Here is a 25,662-nt window from a genome sequence, read left to right as displayed (position 1 = left end):
TATTTTCAGAGAGTATGTTAAGGGCAGTTTAGTATTTTATTTAATGTTCTTTGGCTTTGTATTCATTTCCTTTTTGGTGTATTTCAATTGTGGTTTGCATACTGTCACTTTATTATTATTATATTTTCATTTTACTTTTTTCTGGTTTTCTTTTTACTTGTTTAAAAACATCTAAAATAATGAGACTAATGGGGGGCATTTTTTTTTTATCAAGAACAGGTACGAAATAGTTGAAAGAAGTTTATGTAACCCTCAGGGTCCATTTACATCCTATTGCACTCCTAAGAAACCACCTGCATTTTCAGTCTTGGGGTCTTCCTCATTGACTCCAATGTAGTTTGCCAAATTGTTTCCCTAATGTTCTCTTAAATATATAATAATATAATATAATTTACAGTTGGAAAAATGTGTGAATCTTTTGTAAGTTGAGTGTGTCCTGGTTGAAAACATTTTTAGCATATTATGTAATAACATGCTCCACCAACATTACCAGCAGCGACTGGTCCACCATTCGAGAAAATGGAACCATTAATAAATAATAGACAAATGGTGTGTGATGTTGACTCGCAAAATAATTACCATATCATGCTTTTTACTCTATTCTCACACTACAATTTGACTAAAATTGTGGGCTTTCTTATTTTAGTGATTTGAGCAATTATGAATTGAATTAATGGTGTGTGTCATTACTCTATAAAATCAAATCAATAACACTAAACTTCAGACAAACAAGGCAATACACATCTACACCACATACAATGATTTGTTTTGCCTTTGAATTGTTTTGCCTGAGAATGTTTTTCTAATTCTGTTCAGTTAGTTTGGTAGTTTACACACTCTTATAACTCTGCAGCTAAGATATTCACTTACTATGTTCAGGTCCACTCTAACAACTGTCTGTTGTCTGCTCATCGGGCAAAGGTAATGATGATGAATCATTGTCCAGCGAGTAGATAGAAGGCGGAGAAGTGGAGGCTGCAAATTGCAGCATTGTCCACCTGTCAATGTGCTAGTGGTATGTGAATCACAAAAATAGATGAACTGAATTACAATTATTATAGTGGGTAGTTTCTTTTCACATATTGATTAGTACTGTTGGGCGAACGGTTCAGCCTGAGCATGAGTTCGGGCCAAACATTGGCTGTTCGGCCCGTTTGTCCAACACCCGAATTTGCAGGGTGTTCGCCCCACCGAATGCCCTGCAATGCACTGCACTCTGCACAGTGCATTTTGCGCCCTGATTGGGCAAGGATTTTTTTGGGGGGGTCCCCCTCCAAATCCATACCAGACCCTTATCCGGGTATGCAGCCAGGCAGGTAAGGAAAGGGGGGGTGAGTGAGGGCCCCCCCTGAACCATGCCAGGCCACTTGCCCTCAACATGGGGGGGTGGGTGCTTTGGAGCAGGAGGGGCTCTGCAACCCCGAGTAATTTTATGTGATTTAACAACGAAAAAATACAAAGTGTGGCGCTAATAGTAGCAATATATGAAACTAAGCATTAGGTAATATCACACAATAAAAATGTGAAACAAAATTAACACGTGAGCACAAGTGACAGTGACTAATGAACAGAGATAATAAATAAATATATGTGTTCAATACAAATATTAGATATGATCTAAAACAATAAAGGAAATATGTGATAACAGTGCATGAACAGTTATCTAATGTAAAGTCCAAAACACCAAAAAAATTCGTGACAACAGTGCATGAACAATTTTAGGCAGGTGTTTTCTTATATGTGTAGAAGAGCTTTCAACCCAGTAGCCTGGTAGGTACGTGGACCATAGAAGTCCCGAGGTGCACGGAAGTTTGGAAACAGTGCCAGGACCATCACCAGAAGCTATGGAGGCTTACCGGAAGGTATGGCCTGAAATGGCGTATGCCATACAGGTCAAAAAGGCTTAGTGACCAACAGGTCTAGACGTATTATCCGGTCAGAAGTTATCGTCACACAAACCATGGGGAGGAAGAATCGGTCAACACGACTTCCACATTGATAGATATACCACCGTAGACCATGCGAAAGATTCGTATTACATGTGAGGAATAAAAACACTCACATAGTGTAATAACGTAAAACTTGGATTTATTTAAAAAGTAACAATAAAAAAACAGACTCACATTTTTTGCAGATAAAATTAGCGTATCAATCGTGTAGCGGTAGTTGTGAGGGATCAACCCGACATGTTTCGACTAAAAAGTCGTCTTCTGGGGTGTGGACCCCCTCACCCCACCGCTCTATATATAGACAAACAAATAATGACCCCCAATGGAAGTGTCCTGAACCGGAAGTGAACCAGATGACCTTATTTCCGGTTTTGAGGGACATAGATTATGTGCTTGGTGTTTTGAAGCCATTTAGAGAAGCAGATTAGGCAGTCGGGACATATGTTGAAATATAACTTCTATGGTGAAATTATGAGGCAAGAATAAGTGAGTGGTGGTCCGTATAGTTAGTCCGTAACCAAGCCTCACTATCACTGTCTGTATCCTCTGGATAGGAGCGCAATGATGCCGCTGCGTTCCAACCCTGTGACGAGCCTCATTTGAGCGCGATGACGTCACGCGTAAGGCTGGGTAGCGGCGACAGTACGTTCCAAGCCGTCACCCAAGCCTCACTCCCGTATAGCGCGATGACGTCATGCGCATAACGCGGCAATGACGGTGCGCTCCGGGATAACAACCACGCCTCGTCATCAATTACTAGACGTCCACCCCGCAGGAAGCAAGGCTCAGCCCTATGACACAGGGCGGAAGTGGCAAACAAGTGTCAGCAGGGATAGAAGTCAAATTATATGGAATTTAAATGTGCTACAAGTGCACATAAAAAGCTTGGTGGTATGAAAAATTAAATATACTATCAATGCCCACAGAGATCTATGATAGAAGATAGAAAAATTATTCCATAGTCTACATTATATAGATTCGGATTATTGACCTCCCAGACACTTCCAGTAGGGGGCATAAATACATTAACATGCCCGACTATTATGTTTAAAAGCACATACAATGTATACAAAAAGAATAGGCCTAGAAAGTTAAAAACCATATAGCATATGGCAATGTATATATATAAAAATATAGCTAAAAAAGGGAGACCATCACTATCGAGCTACCATGAATAGTAAATGCCAGGAAAAAAGAAAAAATCTAAAGTAAATTACAATTTATGCCTGGTTAATAAACGAATTGATGTCCCAATCGACATTGATACCTTGCGGAAAATGGGACCCCAATTCGTATATCCAGTATGTCTCCAAACGGGAGACACCCCTAAGAGTAGACCCCCTTACTCTTAGGGGTGTCTCCCGTTTGGAGACATACTGGATATACGAATTGGGGTCCCATTTTCCGCAAGGTATCAATGTCGATTGGGACATCAATTCGTTTATTAACCAGGCATAAATTGTAATTTACTTTAGATTTTTTCTTTTTTCCTGGCATTTACTATTCATGGTAGCTCGATAGTGATGGTCTCCCTTTTTTAGCTATATTTTTATATATATACATTGCCATATGCTATATGGTTTTTAACTTTCTAGGCCTATTCTTTTTGTATACATTGTATGTGCTTTTAAACATAATAGTCGGGCATGTTAATGTATTTATGCCCCCTACTGGAAGTGTCTGGGAGGTCAATAATCCGAATCTATATAATGTAGACTATGGAATAATTTTTCTATCTTCTATCATAGATCTCTGTGGGCATTGATAGTATATTTAATTTGTCATACCACCAAGCTTTTTATGTGCACTTGTAGCACATTTAAATTCCATAGAATTTGACTTCCATCCCTGCTGACACTTGTTTGCCACTTCCGCCCTGTGTCATAGGGCTGAGCCTTGCTTCCTGCGGGGTGGACGTCTAGTAATTGATGACGAGGCGTGGTTGTTATCCCGGAGCGCACCGTCGTTGCCGCGTTATGCGCATGACGTCATCGCGCTATACGGGAGTGAGGCTTGGGTGACGGCTTGGAACGTACTGTCGCCGCTACCCAGCCTTACGCGTGACGTCATCGCGCTCAAATGAGGCTCGTCACAGGGTTGGAACGCAGCGGCATCGTTGCGCTCCTATCCAGAGGATACAGACAGTGATAGTGAGGCTTGGTTATGGACTAACTATACGGACCACCACTCACTTATTCTTGCCTCATAATTTCACCATAGAAGTTATATTTCAACATATGTCCCGACTGCCTAGTCTGCTTCTCTAAATGGCTTCAAAACACCAAGCCCATAATCTATGTCCCTCAAAACCGGAAATAAGGTCATCTGGTTCACTTCCGGTTCAGGGCACTTCCATTGGGGGTCATTATTTGTTTGTCTATATATAGAGCGGTGGGGTGAGGGGGTCCACACCCCAGAAGACGACTTTTTAGTCGAAACATGTCGGGTTGATCCCTCACAACTACCGCTACACGATTGATACGCTAATTTTATCTGCAAAAAATGTGAGTCTGTTTTTTTATTGTTACTTTTTAAATAAATCCAAGTTTTACGTTATTACACTATGTGAGTGTTTTTATTCCTCACATGTAATACGAATCTTTCGCATGGTCTACGGTGGTATATCTATCAATGTGGAAGTCGTGTTGACCGATTCTTCCTCCCCATGGTTTGTGTGACGATAACTTCTGACCGGATAATACGTCTAGACCTGTTGGTCACTAAGCCTTTTTGACCTGTATGGCATACGCCATTTCAGGCCATACCTTCCGGTAAGCCTCCATAGCTTCTGGTGATGGTCCTGGCACTGTTTCCAAACTTCCGTGCACCTCGGGACTTCTATGGTCCACGTACCTACCAGGCTACTGGGTTGAAAGCTCTTCTACACATATAAGAAAACACCTGCCTAAAATTGTTCATGCACTGTTGTCACGAATTTTTTTGGTGTTTTGGACTTTACATTAGATAACTGTTCATGCACTGTTATCACATATTTCCTTTATTGTTTTAGATCATATCTAATATTTGTATTGAACACATATATTTATTTATTATCTCTGTTCATTAGTCACTGTCACTTGTGCTCACGTGTTAATTTTGTTTCACATTTTTATTGTGTGATATTACCTAATGCTTAGTTTCATATATTGCTACTATTAGCGCCACACTTTGTATTTTTTCGTTGTTATTTCTGCCCTTGAGTCTACGGGTGTGTTGGCTGCTCCCCCAGTTTGTTTTTAGCGCAGCGCTGTACCACATTTACAAAAATTTTATGTGATTTGACTTGCTTTTTTTTTCTTTAGAAATGTCATTTTTGCTGCAGAATGTTATATTTGTGCTACAGATGCTCCACTTTACAGGCAGACTAAGGGGACACCCCCACCCCCCCACCCCCCCGGCACTATATTTAAAGGAAATTTCAATTGTTATTGTTGCACTTTAAGTATCATTAATATTGCTGCTCCTGAAAAATGATTGTTTAAAAAAAAATCTCCCATAGGACTTCAATGGAGTTCGCCATTCGGGTTAGAACCTTTCCCCTTTCGAAAGTTCTGTTGCAAACCAAACAGGGGGTGTTCGACCCATCTCTATTTATTAGTACTGCAAAAAGCATTGTTGTAGTCCAATTTAGGAAGAAATTATTGTAATGTCCTACAGCACATTCGCAACATAAGGCACATGACATCATGTAATTTTTGATAATAGGGGGTTGGTAATGTGAATAACACTTAATTGAATAATAATGCATATGGAAACCATAATTCAAGAAGTATAAAGTGGTATCAATCTGAATCAAATACTGGTGCAAAAAAATACAGCTACGCTTAACAAGATTGTCACTGAAGATATATGGACTCACAAGATTTATTTATTTAATTATTATTTTTTATATATTAATTTATCTCATTGTTCACTTTACATTGTATTTTTTGCACCAGTATTTAATTCAGATTGATACCACTTTATATTTCATGAATTATGGTTTTCATATGCATTATTATTCAATTGAGTGTTATTCACATTAGCGCCTCTATTATCAAAAATCAATTGCACAGTAGTAGTTCTACATTTTTGGGGAGCAGCTTTATAGATAATATTAGGCTATAATCACTTTGACCCGATGTTGTTTTATTTTTAGCACATAACATCATGTGATCCATCTGGCTCATGGAGTAAACTTGAGACTTAAGTGTCATTGGTGGGCCAGCATAGAGATCATAGAAGAAGAAGCCGGCAACCAAAGATGTTCATTTTCAAAATGTCAGGGCAGGAGCACAGGCAGCATAGAGACTTCATGAAAGGTGAACAATGGGACAATATTGTTGTAGGATGAGATCTCCCAAAGGCACTGGTGACATTGACTTCCCAGTGGGCATCTGTGTAGTCACCACCAGTGCTTCAAGGAAACCAGAAAGCAGGCACGCAAAAGGGTAAGTAAAAGCAAAAAACCTTTTAAAGAAACCTGTGTTCGATGCTTTCACATCAGCTGTAGAGATGCAAATGTGAATTTTAGCAAAAGTGGGAAAGGTCCACTTTAACAGCCCAAACTGGAACAAATAAAGGTTTATTGTTAGGGTTTACATATGTTCTAAAAGAGTACATCCAATTATCTTACGAATTGGATATTTTATAAGGCAACGTTCATCACTAAACTCCAGATATTAGCTGTGTATTGTACATAAGTGCTCTGGCCACTAGCCGTGTTCATATATTAAACTCTTAACAACAATTTCTTTGGGTGCTTGTGGGCTTCTAAATCAGCTTGAGGTTGGTAGAAAGAATGAAGTCTTCTGGTTATGATGTTGGACCGTGTTTTAAGAGAGGTCACACAGTTATAACAGCAGCCAGCACTGTGAAGATTTCATCAAAATTTTGAAAAGCAACATAAAATTCATATGATTCTTCTTCCCCCGTGACCTCTTAAAAGCAGGCCGCCTTTCACCTTTTGTATCAGTGTGTATTGTTGTGTGCTGTTATTTGTGACTTTTGTAATTATTATACTCAGAACACTGCAAAATGTCTTGTGTGAATACAAAAGGAAAGTTTGCCTTAATATGTGGAAAAAAAAAACCTGGCTGGCCCATTAAAAGCCATCGTAGCTCAACAGTCTGCAAATGAATAGGAAATTAGTCATTTACTTTGCACAGCTCTGAATTATCTATTGGGAAAAGCATACATAATTTGTGTTCAGGTCAAGGCAATGTCAGCGACTGGCATAAGACAAGTGAAGTAGTTAGGGATTTGCATTGGAGGCGAGTAACTGATGTCCGTAACAGCAGAAAATAATTGAATTTTATGATTTTCAGCTCTTAACACTGAATCTGTTTATGTACAGGTAACCGAAACGAGGACTGGCCCCCTTGGCTGCAGTAACTACGACAACCTGGATTCCGTCAGCTCTGTATTGGTGATGGGTCCTGAGAGTAAAGTGCAGCTTCTCGGTAAGGATAATATTTTCTTTTCTTCCTTCATGGCTCTTTGATTCTCCATGCTGCATCTCAAAGCTGAATTCCGGGCAGGCAGCTAAATATACAATTGAGATACATGGGGCCTGCTTTACCTGGCAATGAATTTGTATTTCAGTCCATTCAATTCTGAGTTTTACACAGCTCTGCCACACGGCAGAGCCAAGTTGATGGCCTGATTCCTCTCCAGGTAGGTTACCTTCCTGCTCTCAACTTGTAACCATACAGTAAAGTGTCGAAAGCAGAGGGATGAGCTCATTACCTCCTCTTTTCTACTGGTCAGCATGTCCCTTTCAGCACATGTGGATCCAGCACCCCCGACTGGCCCCTAGTGCTGCCCCTCCGTCTTCAGTCTGAGTATTGCTGCAAGTTATAATAGTGATGTGGTCATTAGGAGAGCTAAAATGGAACAGGAAGCAAAGACATCCCAAGCTGGTGTGGAAGGGGGTGCCCACGTTGTGATTGCTGCACCTCCACTAAACAATGACATGTTTTAGAGCCATGACCCTTGCCAAAACAGGTCAGTGCTTAGTGGAAGTTCAGCAGACACACAATGTCAATCTCCCTTATCACACCAGCTTGGGACATGTTTGCATACTCTTTCATTTAGACTCTTCTGGTGACCACATCAGTATTACTATCTTGCCTAAATTCCTCTCCCAATGCCAGCTACAAAGTGAGAGATTGTCTAGCAATTGATGGCATATCCTGGTACTCTTGTGGATATTGTACATTGATGATAAGCCCTGTTCATGTCACTTTATTGTAGGTGCAATTTTATTATATTTTATTTCTTAAATGTGTTTAATCTGCATCTATTGCGCTATTTATTTATTGTTATGTTTTTGCATGTGTATATGATATTTGCCTGTCTGCCAAGCTTGCAAGAGTGCAGCTATGGCTCCAGTGAAGCATGAAAAAAATTGAAGATTTGACTTTCACCAGTTGTATATAAACTCTTTTTTTTTTTTTTTTTTTTTTATTCCTGGCTGGGATTCAGCTTTAACAACTCATTACAATGGCATACTCCTAAAAACAAAAATAATATATTGAAGCTTACCAAAACTTGAATTCAGTGCTGAATTTCTTTTACTTTTTGGGCTTTTTTTGATGCATCTCTCCCCAATCCCCACTGATCTGGCCAGTAACACATTTCCAGTCTTAGGGTGCCACCACTCTTGTTGGTGGAACAATGGAGACAACCTTGGACAGTAGCATTATCAATCTAGGGAGAAGATAGTGTTAGATGCACCAGCAACTTTAGATGGTTTTGACTAACAAAGCCAAACATCAGCTAACACTCTTTAAGCAGTTAGAGCCATGTTTTTTGTTTCTTTTTTGAATAAAGGTTTCACATAAAAAAATAAACATGGCCATTTTAAGCACCCCTGTCAATGTTAAATGATTTGTCTCATCCCTTTAAAATTCCAGTTTTGTTGGCCAGTTTGTTCTGTTTAAAGAATGGTGAAAAATAACAAACTTACTGGCCAAACCACCAGGTGAAAATAAATTATAACAAGCATAAAAAATAAAAATGAATACACCTGGATTAATACGCTGCTATGTGATACAATTTTGTTTACCACTTCAGCCCCGGAAGGATTTGCCACCAGGTAATTTTTTGAGATATGGCACTGCGCTGCTTTAACTGACAATTGCGTGGTCGTGTGACGCTGTAACCAAACAAAGTTGACGTTCTTTTTTTCCTACAAATAGAGCTTTTGGTGTTATTTGATCACCTCTGCAGTTTTTATTTTTTGCGTTATAAACAAACAAAGAGCGACAATTTTTTAAAAATTTCCTATAATACATTTCCAAAAAAATATATATATAAAAAAAAAAAACACATTTATTCATCAGTTTAGGCCGATATATATTCTTCTACATATTTTTAGTTAAAAAAAAAAAATCGCAATAGGCGTATATTGATTGGTTTGCGCAAAAGTTATCGCGTTTACAAACTATGGGATAGATTTAGGGACTTTTATTGTTTTTGTTGTTTTTACTAGTAATGTCGGTGATCTGTGATTTTTAGCGGGACTGCGACATTGCGGCAGACAAATCTGACCCCAAATGACCCTTTTTGGGACCAGTAACCTTATTACATTGATCAATGCTATAAAAATGCACTGATCAATGTAAAAATGACACTGGCAGGGAAGGGGGCGATCAAGGGGTTAAGTTTGTTCCCTAGGTGTGTTCTAACTGTAGGGGCGGTGGGCTCATTGGGACATGATAGAGATCACTGTTCCCGATCACTGGGAACAGAAGATCTCTGACATGTCCCCTGCCAGAATGGAGATCCACCTTGTTTACACTGGCAGATCCCCATTCTGCCTCTGTACTAGGCGATCGTGGGTCGCCGGCGGACATCGAGTCTGCCCAACCTGCTGAAGTGAAAGCACGCTGGCAGCAGCGACAACTGCGCCTGTGCGAGCGGCCGTACAGGTACGGCGTTTCGCGCAGGATAGCCGACCTGCCACCGTATAACGACAACAGCTGGTCAGCAACTAGTTAATATCACTTTAACATTTCTCCAGAATAATGTTGGGGTATCTTGCTGACACTGGAACTAAAGAAGTGGCTTGGATAAGCTATTAAACGTCTTCAACATTACAGAACAAGTCCAATTAAATGTGACTTACTACAACTAGGTGTACCAGGACCTAAATAAATTAGAACCTTCACTATCAAATTGTGAAAATGTTATTTCTCATTTTGTTCCCCTTTTTCTGGCTCCCTCTTGACATAATTTATTAAATGCAGTAAGAGCATTGTAGAGGGAAGAGATGTAGGATTTGTTGAGGAGTCAAAGAACTCTTTATAGTTCGAAAAGCATGAAACCTTTCTGTTTTTTGTTTAACTCACTTTCACTTATAAAGCAGATCCTACTCTGCCACCAATAACACATCTTAGCAGTAGTTCTTACTAAAATAATGCCAGGAGACAAAGACAAAGCTTAAGGACATCATCATTCAGAAAGCATAATGTTCAAATACAGCCCCGGTTGTATTGGGATAAAAAATACTTAAGATTTGCGCATCAGTTGTTTTAACTGACTTTACCAAGTAACCCCCCCCCAACCCCAATCCTTTTACATGGAAAAGTGGTGAACAAGCAACTTGTGCAAAAAAAGATCATTTTAAAATCTGTGCAAACAAACCATTGGCTGAAGTTCCTCTTTATCCTTCCTGCACAGCCCTCCCTCTGTAATTCAGCTTTTGGCCTAACATGGCACACTGCACCTCCTATAGAAGAATTAATGAACAATTCAATGTTGGGGTTGTTTCCAGATGCCATAGTCATACATATCGATTCCTATTCATGTCAGAACAAAAAAATACAGAAGTGAGGTTGTTAATTCAAGTCGGAACTCTGTAATGCAGCATACTGTCTCCTAATGAGATTCTGTAAATGCTAAAGCAAGACAAATGCTTTGAAAGCATGCCTTTATGAAAACTGACAGAGAGTCATTTCAGGTATTCCCCAATAAAAACCAGATGCAGACAAATGAGTATTCAGCAACACTGGAGAATAGAGGTCCAGTTGTTGTAAGTAACTAGTCACTCAATTACAGTTGAGCACCGAGGCACAAAAGTAAAATTCCACGTCCTGCCATTTAGTGGTCCAGCTATATACTTCCCATAAAATTTTATCTCTTTCCAACGTTAAATGTCCTTTCCTTTTCATGCAACCCAAAACTCATGAAGAGAGTCTCACACAAAGGGATTGATCCTCTAAAAGTGAAGAAAAAAAAAAGCATAAAATTGTTGCCCATAGTAACCTACCAAGTTCCATCTATTATTTTATGTGATACAATATTCTGGTTGGTTGCTTTGGGCAAGAGCTTACATTTTTTTCCCCCTTTTTTTTCTCCCATTTTAATAGGGGCCCACGGATCACAGCCCCCTGAAATTTCATGTTTTTTGAATAAAGGTTATCACACTTCTCTTACAAGGCAGGTCTTACACACACACGTTTATAACACATTTTGCCTACTGTCTGTAAGTTGACCTAACTGGGAACTGATTTTAATCTTAGGAACAGGGCTTCTGCACAATGTATTAGAAAAATACATACATAACGCCTAATATTATTATATGCAATACACGTTCCCATGCTGGAACCCTAGCACTGGTAGAATTTTGGCATGGGACTGCCGGTAATGAGAACTAGTGTGCTTAGTACAGAAAAGTATCACCTACATTAAAACACCCCCAAATACGTTTTACTTGAGCTTTCCATCCCCCAAATCAAGCTCTTCACATTTAACAGCTCCTTCCTCATCACGACCTCTAAAGTGAACCCCAAACCTAACATTTACCTAACTCCCAACATTAAAAGCAGGTTTGACATATTTATATTTCACCCCCAAACCTAACACTAACCTAATACCAAACATATGTGGCTGCTGGGTTTTTTTTTGTCCTGAATGGAGTGGTTTTTTTTAAGCAGACTTTAAAAAGCACTGTAAAGAGCAAATAATTAATGCAGTTATTTATACATGTAGCACTCCCCTCACTCACAGGAAAATGACCTTTAGGTCAAGACCAATATTCCTGTGTTAGAATTCTTTAGCAGACCTTACCAATGTCAACTGCATTCTTTCCCTTCAGGAAAGTCAAGCAGCTCCTACTCATGGAGGTTCCAGCATCAAAGCCCTGCAGACCTCCAGTAGGATTCTCCTCAGTCCTGTATCCAGGAAGAAACAATCACAGGCCTCAGCTCATGGCCTAAGCTCATATAGGCCTCCTCAGACAGGCATATCTAAGGAAGCGGCTGCTGCACATTCACCCTCCCTAGGCCAGAGCCTGGGGGAGGAAAGTTAGACCAGCCAGACCCAAATATGTATATATACACTATATATTTCTCTTAATGCACCAAAGGCTGAAGTTAGGGAAAGCTGAACAAGCCCCAGACTATAAATTGGCATTTGGCTGACTGCAGGCATGCAAAACTAAATTTAGAGATACTCCTGGTTAATGCAGGGTGGCTACATACTATGAGCTTCAGCCTGCTTCGTGATGTTTGACCCTCCATTATATCTATGTTACTGCAACATTTTGGGTTCTATAAGGTATCAGTACTTTAAAGCTCAACTCCAGGCTCTTGGGTGCCCCAGCAGTTTTAAAGAGAAAAAAAAAATATTGTTGTTACCTTTTTTGGTGCCATACTCTTTTCCACCACCAAATGTTGTCCTCAGTTTTCTGGTTGGGTGACACTAAGCATTATTGGTATCATTTAACATTTAGGGCTAGTATGCACTTGCTTCAAAACATGGCTTCAGGCACACTTTGTTAAAGCTCTCTGAATGCCAGTCAAAGCTCCTGTCACTAAATAAAATGGTTAGCTTACAGTCATGTTTACACCTTGCTTTTGCTTGGTGCTTCGATGAGGCTTCGATGAGGCTTTGGTGGAGCTGCGATGAGCCTTTGGTGGAGCTTCAATGAGCCTTTGGTGGGGCTTTGGTGGGGCTTCAGTGAGACTTTGTGGGGCTTCGATGAGGCTTCGGTGGGGCTTCAGTGGGGCTTCAAGCGAGCTTTGCCACAGACTTCTATGGAGGCTTTGAAGACACTTTGAAGCACCACTAAAGCTACGTGGGGTATAATGGTGCACCCAAGCCCATCTATCTTCCCCCCAACACCCTATGTTCTGTAGAGCAGTGGTTCTCAACTCTGTCCTCAAGTACCCCCAACAGGCCATGTTTGCAGGTTTTCCTTTATCTTGCACAGGTGCTTTAAATCAGAGTCAATGGCTTGGTATTTTGGACAGCTATTTTATCTAAGAGAAATTCCCAAAACATGGCCCGTTGGGGGTACTTGAGGACAGGGTTGAGAACTACTGCTGTAGAGGATTCATTTCTACCACGTCAAAGAGAAAATACCACAAGCTTTTCACAGATCAGAACAACACTCTGAGCAATATTAAAAGCGGTTTATGCTCCCTAATCTCTCACATTGCAACAACCTAAGAACCTTCTGACTATAACTAAAGCTCTCTGGATTCACAAAAACATGCAGCTGTCTAAGCTGGTCATCACACATGATGGAATAACTAACTACATCTTTTACGATGATGGAGGAAGGTCTAAAAGTTCTCAGACAGTGGGACATTGTCCTGGATTCTCCAACAGCCTTTTCTACTCAAGTACCTGTGTCCACTGTAACGTAGGAAGGGCAATTGGTGTCCTAAAAACGCCCTTCTAAGAAACACCATCAGGGCGGCCAGTAATATTCCTCGACCTGTGCAAGTATGGTTTGTAATCCCTGGCTAAGAGAGTAAATATCAACTTACTCTGTCCCCCAAGGCCTTTATCGCAGTATTTACTGCACTAAGTTCTTACAAAGAACCTGTAAACTACACGCTAATATAATATGTGCCCAGGAGATCCACTTTCAAATGGCTGCCACCCCCAAGAGCAGCTATTAAGACTTTCTTCACATTTTCATGGCCTCTGCATCCTTCAAAATAAGAGGTACACTCTCTGCAATAAAAAAATCTGTGTCTTTTGCTTTAAGGAATTTCATGCGCAACAAGGAGGGGCAGATACATTATTCTGTTTTGTAACTCTACCAACTACGATTTCTTTGCAAGCTGTTTGAAAAAAAAAAACTACTGTCAAACACAGGAATCTCATCATCTGTGGAGATTTTAATCTCACAGCTAACCTGCAGATGGACTTTACCTCTCCAGCCAAAGGCCATACACCTTCATTGAGGGCTTTATTCCATATGGAGGATGTATATAATGTATGGCACTGCCATCCTGCAAATAAAAAAGACTACACCTTTTTCTTGCATGGGCATAACTCACTCACAAATAGACCCGTTTGTAGTTGATAGCTGGCTGTTGCAACAGGTGTCCTCCTCCACCATCTCAGACATAACTTTGTCAGATCACCCAGTGATTACTATACTGGTGGAGGAGAGGGATACCTGTACCCCTGTGTATCTCTTGCATTGTAACACTAATGCTAGGTACACACAGAGAGTTTTTTTTTTGTTCAACCCTGTGGGCTGAACAAAAAAAACTGACCAATCGCTGTCCTAACACAAGCGATGTTAGTACAGTGATCTCCCCCGCTATGCCTTTGTGTTCTTACAGGGGGTCTACCCCCACCAGAACACACTAATTAGCACTCACAACTGTTGGCTGCAAGCGCTGATTGAATGCTTGTTTTCCAGCATGGCCATTCGATAAAAGCGTTCATTAGACTGGCTTTTGTCAGACAGGGCGCTGTAAACACTGGCCTTAAAGTGGTTCTAAAGCCTAAACATTTTTTACCTTAATGCATTCCTTGCATTAAGGTAAAAAGTATTTTGGCATCAGTATCAACCCCCCCCCCTTACTTACTTGAGCCCTCATTCAATCCAGTGCTGTGCATGTCTGCAGCTCTTCTCTCCCCTCGCATCTGGATCTCGCTGGCTTTGCTGGGGTATTGGGAGCCATTGGCTTTTTTAATATATTTTTACCTTTACAGTTGCTTTAAGGTTATTCAGTCCTCTGCCAATTTTTATGCGCTGTCCTAACACCTTTGGAATATTTCCAAAAAAAAACACTCCCTTTACTTCTGATATCTTTACTCTATGGAACACTCATAAGGCGTAAATGAGAGGCATTATCATACAACTTCGCTCAAGAGCCAAAAAGCAATACCAATCTCATGTCAATACTGTACTAACTGAACAAATCGAACCCTAGGAAGGAACACTTAGCTTCCCTAATTAAACTCAGGCATGAACTTTTTGGGCTTTCATGCAAGGAAGGACAATAAATATATTCATCCCCTGAAACTTCGCTTTTATGCCAATCACAATAGGACAGTGAAATTCATGTCCAATGGATTAAAGACACAAAAATTCAAAACGAATATATCTCACTTAATACATCCCCTTAAAAAATATAACAAATTAAACCCTTAGAAGATTGTTGACTCATTCACAGACTATTACAGCAATATATATATATTATACAACCTCAAAGATGATTTACAGACACCCCAGCCCTCTGACTCGGATATAGCAGCTTTCCTGTTTAAGCTGCAATTCCCAACGCTTTCTAATGAGCAATTAACTAATCGGAATGCACCTTTCACCGCCTTGGAACTAGCCAAAACAGTAGATTCTTTACTGAATGGAAAATCACCTGGCCCAGATAAGTTCTCCAATGACTATTACAAATGCTCCAAAACCTCTTAATCCCCCCATGTTATAAATCTATTTACAGCTGCAGCCTCTAAGTCTTCCTTTCCCCTGGAGAGGTGGAGAACATACATCATCACACTTCCTAAACCAGGGAAACAACTAACAATGCCATTTGACCTATATCCAAACTACAATGTGAAGATTTATGCTAAGCTTCTGGCCACACACATATATAACATTATTGCCCACTCTGGTCCAACCAGGCCAATTGGGCTTCACGGTGGGCAGACAGGCCTCTGATACCACAAGGAAGATTATCAATATCATTCAATATGCAGAGCTCAATCCAAAGCCTTCTCTGCTTTTTTCTATTGATGCGGTGTCTTCTCCCCTTCTGATCTGTGTCTTGGCATCTTTGCCTATCCATGAAGGTGTTTTCTCTTTGTTTTGGTTTTAATGTATGCACTTCTTGAGGACATTTCAGACAAGCGAGAGAAAGAACCTGTCTTTCTTGATAAAGCAGGCTTTGGCCTGTGAAACACGTTGAATGTTGAAACATTATCTATCTGGAGGTATGGGTCTAGTGAACTATTATATAGCCACTAGGTTTTTCCACTAAAACATTGGTTCCAACCTACAAACACTCTCTTATAGTTAGATATAGAATCAGCCCAGACACCGGCCCTGGACCTGTACATGGTTTTATTGGTGGATCTATGACAACCATTGGAATTGCAGAAACTCCCACTACCAGCCCAAGTGTCCCTTTTGACATGGAGAGCTTTTCACAGCTCCTTACCACATAGCTAAATCAACAAGGATGCCAGAATACCTATTTCAGTTTTGGTATATCTTGTTCTGCATCTCTCAGTTAGACCACAGTTACAATATGGTCTAACCACTGTGGATGATATGCTACATAAAAGTATTGCAGAGCTGATTGATGAATTTGGACTGCTAAAATCAGAATATATTTTTCACTCCTTCATATTACTCATTTTCTTTCCTTCCACCCCCCTCCAGTACTTTCTACCCATCCTAATGTCTGGCAGTTTTTTACTTTTCCCTCCCCACCTAGAAAGGGCATTTTCTTTATTTTACAACTTGCTCCACGACAAACTATAATTTTATAAAACTTCACCTCTTTTCAAGTAGGAGGCATACTTAGACAATACCTGCACTACCTCTCTATGGCATAGAACATTTCATTCTGTGTACAAAGCAATGCACTGCATTAACCATTGGGAACTAGAACAGAAAATAGTATCCCATTGGTGTTGCACTCCATATTGCTTAGCCCAGCTGTCTTTTTCTAGCTTTCCACTTTGCTGGAGGGGTTGCAGCCACATAGGAAATTTACTCCATATTTTATGGTCTTGTAAATGTTTGACTAGTTTCTGACAGACGATCTTCTGGATTATTTCGGACATCATAGGTTTCTTAATGTCATTTTATCCAGCTTTAGCTAGCCTCACTTTAGGGATCGAAACCTTCCTGACTAGATACTTCACCTCTTGCTGGCAGCAAGACTTGTTATAGTAAGGCGTTGGAAAACTCAGCTGGCACCCAATCCATCTGAAACTATTCCCTTAATTAAAACCCAGTACACATCATGGAAATCTCCTACATTGGTACTAGCAGAAACAATTCACAGAATGAATAATACAATGTCCCATGCTAAGATGGTAGCCATCGATCAAAATCAAATTCCAAAATTTGAAAAACTTTGGCATCCTGGGATAAAACAACAGTTCCTGTCAAATTTCAATGACTCTGTCCTGTTGCCATGGTAACAGATTAAATGACTTACAGAGACACCCATTCTAAGGCTTCAAAGAGAACTAAAAAGAATAATAAACTGATGAGCGGGACAACCTTGTGGACCATACCTCTACCTTTCAACCCTTTTTCTTCTTTCTCTTTCCTTTTCTCCACCTTACGATTAAAGCTCATTATCAGAATTTATTTGACCTATATACACTCTACTTGTAAACAATATGTATAGTAGGTATAAATCATTTAAATACCTACAAAAGTAACTAAAGAAATGATATATATCTTTAATTTAGGTTTACGTGAACCCAATGTTTAATATTTGAAATTTCATGATATTTACCTATATAAACCCTACTGTAAAACAATGAGCTTACTTTATAGATCCTTGTAAACTTACTTTATGTATCTTTATAACATTGTATACTCAATAAACTTCTTTTGACAAGGAAAACCCAGTACACATATGAAAAATCATTGTCTTTCAGATCTGATTTATATGCAACTATTGACAAATTCTGACAACCCTGGATTGACTGGTGTAGTAACTGTAGTATCCATTTATTATAATTGTTAACAGTTCTACCACTGTTGTGTTGCAAAATCTACTGTACAAAACCTAGTATTGTTGATATGTATCTTCTTTATATCGCCCTGGGCGACTTTTTGCCCATTGTTTGTAATTTTCTCTATGAGTAACTAAAAAAAAACTATTAAAAAAAACTTCCATGTTTGACTTTACTAGCTGCATACTTGTTTTAGATCAGTGAAACAGAAAAGATTCTCATAATGACAGCTAGACAACTAGCATTCTTAGGAAGAGGTTTCTTTTAACCCATAATTTTAGCATTCCACATTTTGGCACCTAGACAACTAGCATTCTTAGGAAGAGGTTTTGTTTAACCCATTCCTTTAGCATTTCACATATTTTTCTTTCCAGAACTAGGCCGAAGAGTAACATAATTTGATATGTTAATAATATTTCAAAAATATAATGTTGCAATCATTTGAAGGATTTATATAGGTCTTTTTATTGCCTCTAAGTCTCCTATCTCTGTGCACTAGTATACTGTAGAATATATTGGGTTTGCTAAGCTCTAACATTTTCATATCAGTACTTATACAAATAAGAATTAAAATAAGATAAAGAAAAAAAGTGAAATACTGGGATTATAGCTAGAGCTAAAAAAGACAATAGAGATGACAACAGGCATAATATTCATTTTCAAAGTTGACAATGAAGACATTGAAGTTGTAGACAGTTTCAGCTTCCTGGAATCAATAATCAATGAGAAGGACTCCAGCAGTCAATAAATACAACACAGTCTAAAACTTGGCAGAATTGCAATAAGGGGCTTAGAGAAGATTTTTCCAAAGCACCAATGTGTCTTTACAAAGGTTTGGATTGTTCAAGCTATGCTTTTTTTCTGTAACACTTTATAGATGTCAAAAACTGACCTTTGAAGAAGCAGGACAGGCAGAGCATTAATACTCTACGTTTCAGTTGAGGCTCAGATGATCTGACTAGTTTCCTTTTTTGGATACATTACTGGACAAGATTCCTTGAGAAACTCCTATTTTCTTGGAAAAGGTTGAAAGTAGGGGAAGGTGAGAAGTTTTTTACAAGAAGATGGGTCGATACAATTAGAATGACTGAATGAAGCATTGACCAGCCTTTGGTGACAAAAAGAAGATAGGACATGTTGGAGATATTTGATCTGTACGGCCCCCAAGAGTCTTTTTTTCGCTCAGTGGCAGTCATAGTTATTTTTTCACTCAATGGAAATAACTGGTCATAGTTATTTAGAGAATCTTTAATTGTTGACAAAGACTAAATGATTCTTGTTGCAGACATCCACAAACAAATCAAAAACACCAGAACATATATTGGACTTAGCACTTTCCATCCAACATAGCAAGTTAAGCAGTTGCTTAAATTAAAAGTAACTGATTAAAGGCCAAACTTTTTTTTTTTTAGTTTTGGATAGCGTGGAGAAGGAATAGAGAGCTTGTCAGGTTTTTATTGCAGTCTATTGCCCCCTTTATCGAGATTCACCCACTTTATTTGTCCTGTTTACCATTATCTTGGAAAGTAAAAGAAAATCCCACATTTTGGGTTGTCCCCAGAAAAGTAATAGAGGGGAAATATTCCAAAGGGGACACTAGTTCTGGTGACCTGGGGGTCCCCAGGAAATTCCCCTAATTTGCAGGAAAATCTATGCAATGGGACACATATGGTGAAAAAAAAATCTGACAGGGTTTATAACCCTCCCTTACTTTATCCAAAATGGAAAAAAGTGTTGCCTAAAGTTCTCCTTTAAGCGTAAGTACCTTCAAGTCCCTATATAAGCTAGAAAAAGTTAATGTGCTCAGTGTTAACAGAAAAAAAACACCCAGTGTTAACAGCAGCATTCTACAATGCTTGAATACTAGACAAAAAACATATAATAAAAAAATAGGTGTGCTATCACTTTAAACGATACAATTCAGTATAAGACATTTGTGTAGAATTACCTGTTTACATGTGAATAAAATATGAATAACTGAAAAAATGTGATAAATATACAGTATATTACAAAAATAGTTCACCACACAAAAAAAATCTGTGAAGTGAAAGCTTCTGTTAATAGGTGTGCACAGACTTCATTGGGGTGTGCACCCCAAAGCTCAAACACACATTTGTGTGTGCTGTGTGTGTGTGTATATATGCAGCAGGGCAATGAACAGTGTCAGTAGAGCAGTGGATGATGACAGTAGGGCAGAGTTTGGTGTCAGTAGTTTATTTATTTTTTTTTATTATTAATTTTTTTTATTTTTACAATTTTATTTTTTTATTATTTTTTTACAATATTTTTTTACGATATCTGCGCAGCACAGGGTGATTAGGTGCACATCCTGTGCGCACGCCTATGCTTCTGTGATAATCTTCCATGAAATACTAATCAAAGATACTCAACAGAAACTGTGAACCACAGCATACAACAAGTGCACTCTAAATCTGAGTCCCAAGTGCTGCAAAGCTCCTTCCTGGATATCGAGATCTCACAAAAAACAAGATTAAATACATCTGGCTATCACACAGCTATGCACTCTTCACTATTAGCTTGGCTCAGCAAGGCTCCAAATCAGTAATATGTGAGCCATAAAAGGAATAAAGGTCAGATTTCACAGTGTAGTAGGTTAAAACATGCTTAAATATTTTTATTTAAAAGCCACTCACATGAGAAATCAGCAATGAACAAACCCTCAAACAGTGCCGCCACGAGCCCTGCCGGCGTATAAGATGACTTGTGGGTGGAGTTTTGGCTAGTGACATCATCATGCACGCCAGTGGAACTCATGGCAGCGCAGTTTGAGACTTTGTACATTGCTGATCTTCTAATTTCTCATGTGAGTGGCTTTTTAACCTTTTCAGGCCTAAGCCTTTTTCTGACATTTGTTGCTTACAAGTTAAAATCCATATTTTTTGCTAGAAAATTTCCTTAAAACCCCCAAACATTATATATATATTTTTAGCAGAGACCCTAGGGAATCAAATGGTGATCGTTGCAATATTTTATGTCATACGGTATTTGCGCAGTGGTCTTTCAAACGCATTTTTGGGGAGGAAGAGACACTTTCTTAAATGAAAAAACACTAAACAGTAAAGTTAGATCGCCAAAAACTGCGATTCTGAATACTGACATTTTTTTTTAAATCGGCACCATTGGCAGCCAAGTAAACCGGAAGTGACGTTGTGACACCGCTTCTGGAATTTTCCATCGGAGACCCGATCGGAGCCAAATTTGGCTTCGTACAGGTCTCAGCCTAGCTGGCAGATGCCTCGGCTGGTGACTCGGGTCTCCCGGTGGGATGGGAGGCCCAGAAAGAGCAGCGGAAGGCAGTGGGGGGGGGACACGTTTGTTCCCTGCAGCTGAAAATGATGCACAAGAAAGACCTCAAAAAGTTTGGTGAGCAGACTAAGGACATGGATTACTGGAACCATGTCCTGGGGTCTGATGAGACCAATACAAACGTATTTGGTTTAGATGGTGTCAAGTGTGTGTCACGGCAACCAGGTGAGGAGTACAAAGACAAATGTGTCTTGCCTACAGTCAAGCATGGCGGTGGGAGTGTCGTGGTCTGAGGCTGCTTGAGTGCTGCCAGAACTGAGGAGCTCCAGTTCATTGAGGGAGCCATGATTGCCAACATGTACTATGACATACTGAAGCAGAGCATGATCCCCAACATGATAACGACCCCAAACACACCTCCAAGATGACCACTGCCTTGCTAAAGAAGCTGAGGGTAAAGGTAATGGACTGGCCAAGCATGTCTCCAGACCTAAACCCTAATGAGCATCTGTGGGGCATCCTCAAACAGAGAGTGGAGGAAAGCAAGGTCTCTAACATCCACCAACTCCATTATGTCGTCATGGAGGAGTGAAGAGGACTCCAGTGGCAACCTCTGAAGCTCTGGTGAACTCCATGCTCAAGAGGGTTAAGGCAGTGCTGGAAAATAATGGAGGCCGCATAAAATATTGGCACTTTGAGCCCAATTTGGACATTTTCACTTAGGGGTGTACTCACTTTTGTTGACAGCTATTTAGACATTAATGGCTGTATGTTGAGTTATTTTGAGGGGACAGCAAATTTACACTGTTATACAAGCTGTACACTCACTACTTTACATTGTAGCAAAGTGTAATTTCTTCAGTGTTATCACATGAAAAGATATAATAAAATATTTACAAAAATGTGAGGGGTGTACTCACTTTTGTAAGATACTGTATATGGGTAATTCTGCACAAATTTCTTCTTCAATATTGAATTGTATTATTTAAAGTGATAGTGCACCTATGTTTTTGATTTTCAACTCAAGTCCCTACCTGTACCTAATGAAAAGTTCTACAGTGCACTAAAATTCAAATAATATAGCTTGAGAATAGGGATGAGCCGAACACCCCCCTGTTCGGTTCGCACCAGAACATGCAAACAGGAAAAAAGTTCGCGTGAAAAAGTGCGCGTTAAAGTCTATGGGACACGAACATGAATAATCAAAAGTGCTAATTTTAAAGGCTTATATGCAAGTTATTGTCATAAAAAGTGTTTGGGGACCCGGGTCCTGCCCCAGGGGACATGGATCAATGCAAAAAAAAGTTTTAAAAACGGCCGTTTTTTCAGGAGCAGAGATTTTAATAATGCTTAAAGTCAAACAATAAAAGTGTAATATCCCTTTAAATTTCGTACCTGGGGGGTGTCTATAGTATGCCTGTAAAGGGGCGCATGTTTCCCGTGTTTAGAACAGTCTGACAGCAAAATGACATTTCAAAGGAGAAATTCCATTTAAAACTACCCGCGGCTATTGCATTGCCGACAATACACATAGAAGTTCATTGATAAAAACGGCATGGGAATTCAACACAGGGAAACCCCGAACCAAAATAAAAAAAAAAAAATTACGTGGTATGGATATTAAGGGGAACCCCAGCCAAAATTTTTTAAAAAAATGACGTGGGGTTCCCCTAAATTCCATACCAGACCCTTCAGGTCTGGTATGGATTTTAAGGGGAACCCTGCGCCAAAAAAAAAAAAAAAAATGGCATGGGGTCCCCCCATAAATCCATACCAGACTCTTATCCGAGCACGCAACCTGGCAGGCCGCAGGAAAAGAGGGGGGGACGAGAGTGCGCCCCCCCCTCCTGAACCGTACCAGGCCACATGCCCTCAACATTGGGAGGGTGCTTTGGGGTAGCCCCCCAAAACACCTTGTCCCCATGTTGATGAGGACAAGGGCCTCATCCCCACAACCCTGGCCGGTGGTTGTGGGGGTCTGCGGGTGGGGGGCTTATCGGAATCTGGAAGCCCCCTTTAACAAGGGGACCCCCAGATCCTGCCCCCCCCCCCTGTGTGAAATGGTAAGGGGGTACTTACCCCTACCATTTCACTAAAAAACTGTCAAAAATGTTAAAAATGACAAGAGACAGTTTTTGACAATTCCTTTATTTAAATGCTTCTTCTTTCTTCTATCTTCCTTCATCTTCTTCTTCTTCTGGTTCTCCTGGCTCTTCTGGTTCTTCCTCCGGCGTTCTCGTCCAGCATCTCCTCCGTGGCGTCTTCTATCTTCTTCTCCTCGGGCCGCTCCGCACCCATGGCATGGGGGGAGGCTCCCGCTCTTCTCTTCATCTTCTTCTTCATCCTCTTCTTCCTTCTTCTCTTCTTCATTTTCTTCTCTGGGCCGCTCCGCATCCATGCTGGCATGGAGGGAGGCTCCCGCTGTGTGACGGAGTCTCCTCGTCTGACGGTTCTTAAATAACGGGGGGCGGGGCCACCCAGTGACCCCGCCCCCCTCTGACGCACGGTGACTTGACGGGACTTCCCTGTGACGTCACGGGGAATGCCACAGGGAAGTCCCGTCATGTCCTGTGCGTCAGAGGGGGCGGGGTCACCGGGTGGCCCCGCCCCCGTTATTTAAGAACCGTCAGACGAGGAGACGCTGTCACACAGCGGGAGCCTCCCTCCATGCCAGCATGGATGCGGAGCAGCCCGGAGAAGAAAATGAAGAAGAGAAGAAGAGAAGAAGGAAGAAGAGAAGAGGATGAAGAAGAAGATGAAGAGAAGAGCGGGAGCCTCCCCCCATGCCATGGGTACGGAGTGGCCCGAGGAGAAGAAGATAGAAGACGCCGCGGAGGAGATGCTGGACGAGAACGCCGGAGGAAGAACCAGAAGAACCAGAAGAAGATGAAGGAAGATAGAAGAAAGAAGAAGCATTTAAATAAAGGAATTGTCAAAAACTGTCTCTTGTCATTTTTAACATTTTTGACAGTTTTTTAGTGAAATGGTAAGGGTAAGTACCCCTTACCATTTCACACAGGGGGGGGGGCCGGGATCTGGGGGTTCCCTTGTTAAAGGGGGCTTCCAGATTCCGATAAGCCCCCCGCCCGCAGACCCCCACAACCACCGGCCAGGGTTGTGGGGATAAGGCCCTTGTCCTCATCAACATGGGGACAAGGTGTTTTGGGGGGCTACCCCAAAGCACCCTCCCAATGTTGAGGGCATGTGGCCTGGTACGGTTCAGGAGGGGGGGGCCGCACTCTCGTCCCCCCCTCTTTTCCTGCGGCCTGCCAGGTTGCGTGCTCGGATAAGGGTCTGGTATGGATTTTTGGGGGGACCCCACGCCGTTTTTTTTTTTTTTTTTGGCGCGGGGTTCCCCTTAAAATCCATAGCAGACCTGAAGGGTCTGGTATGGAATTTAGGGGGAACCCCACGTCATTTTTTTTTTAAATTTTGGCCGGGGTTCCCCTTAATATCCATACCAGACCTGAAGGGCTTGGTATGGAATTTAGGGGGACTTCCACGTCATTTTTTTTTTTACATTTTGGTTTGGGGTTTCCCTGTGTTGAATTCCCATGCCATTTTTATCAATGAACTTCTATGTGTATTGTCGGCAATGCAATAGCCGCGGGTAGTTTTAAATGGAATTTTTCCTTCGAAATGTCATTTTGCTGTCAGACTGTTCTAAACACGGGAAACATGTGCCCCTTTACAGGCATACTATAGACACCCCCCAGGTACGAAATTTAAAGGGATATTACACTTTTATTGTTTGACTTTAAGCATTATTAAAATCACTGCTCCTGAAAAAACGGCCGTTTTTAAAACTTTTTTTTGCATTGATCCATGTCCCCTGGGGCAGGACCCGGGTCCCCAAACATTTTTTATGACAATAACTCGCATATAAGCCTTTAAAATTAGTACTTTTGATTTTTCCCATAGACTTTTAAAGGGTGTTCTGCGGCATTCGAATTTGCCGCGAACACCCCAAATTGTTCGCTGTTCGGCGAACTTGCGAACAGCCAATGTTCGAGTCGAACATGAGTTTGACTCGAACTCGAAGCTCATCCCTACTTGAGAATGAGGAAGTCAAGAGGAACATGGTTTCCTGGGTTACTGGATGTTGGCCGCCCATGTGACTCTAGTGGCCATCTTAGGTGTGGCATAGTCTATTGAAAACCCTGTCTCCTGGGTTTGGCGCGCATGCCAGGGTGTGGGTACTGTTAGGGACAGTATTAGCATTGGGGAAAGGTTCCATATGAGATGGGAAAGCTTAGGGATTCGCCACTCTCCACCCCACTTGAGCTCAGATCATCCAGGCCGCATTTCACCCCTTAAGACAGATGCTGTCAGCTCGGCTGAGACCTGGTCCACTACACGCCATCATCTGTGAGTGCTTCCTGGTTGGGCCTCCTTCCACCAGACTTGTTGTGAACTGTTGTACTTTGACTTCATTACAAGCCTTTCAATTACACCTGGACTGAATGTGTGTTACTGCCACCGCACTACGTGGCACCCC

General features: G+C 40.8%; 1 protein-coding gene across 2 annotated transcripts in view; it reads left to right on the top strand.

Moving 5' to 3' along the window:
- Positions 1 to 25,662, top strand: part of BRINP2 (BMP/retinoic acid inducible neural specific 2) — a 553,098-nt gene that overhangs the window by 440,919 nt on the left and 86,517 nt on the right. For both annotated transcript variants that reach the window (XM_073593405.1, XM_073593406.1), the window contains one exon: positions 7,285 to 7,390. In XM_073593405.1, the coding sequence (XP_073449506.1) occupies positions 7,285 to 7,390 (106 nt within the window). The remainder of the gene's footprint in view (positions 1 to 7,284; positions 7,391 to 25,662) is intronic.

The sequence above is a fragment of the Aquarana catesbeiana genome, linkage group LG07 (genome assembly GCF_042186555.1).
Source record: "Aquarana catesbeiana isolate 2022-GZ linkage group LG07, ASM4218655v1, whole genome shotgun sequence".
Taxonomy (NCBI): Eukaryota; Metazoa; Chordata; class Amphibia; order Anura; family Ranidae; genus Aquarana; species Aquarana catesbeiana.
This window is presented reverse-complemented; position numbering and strand designations above follow the sequence as displayed.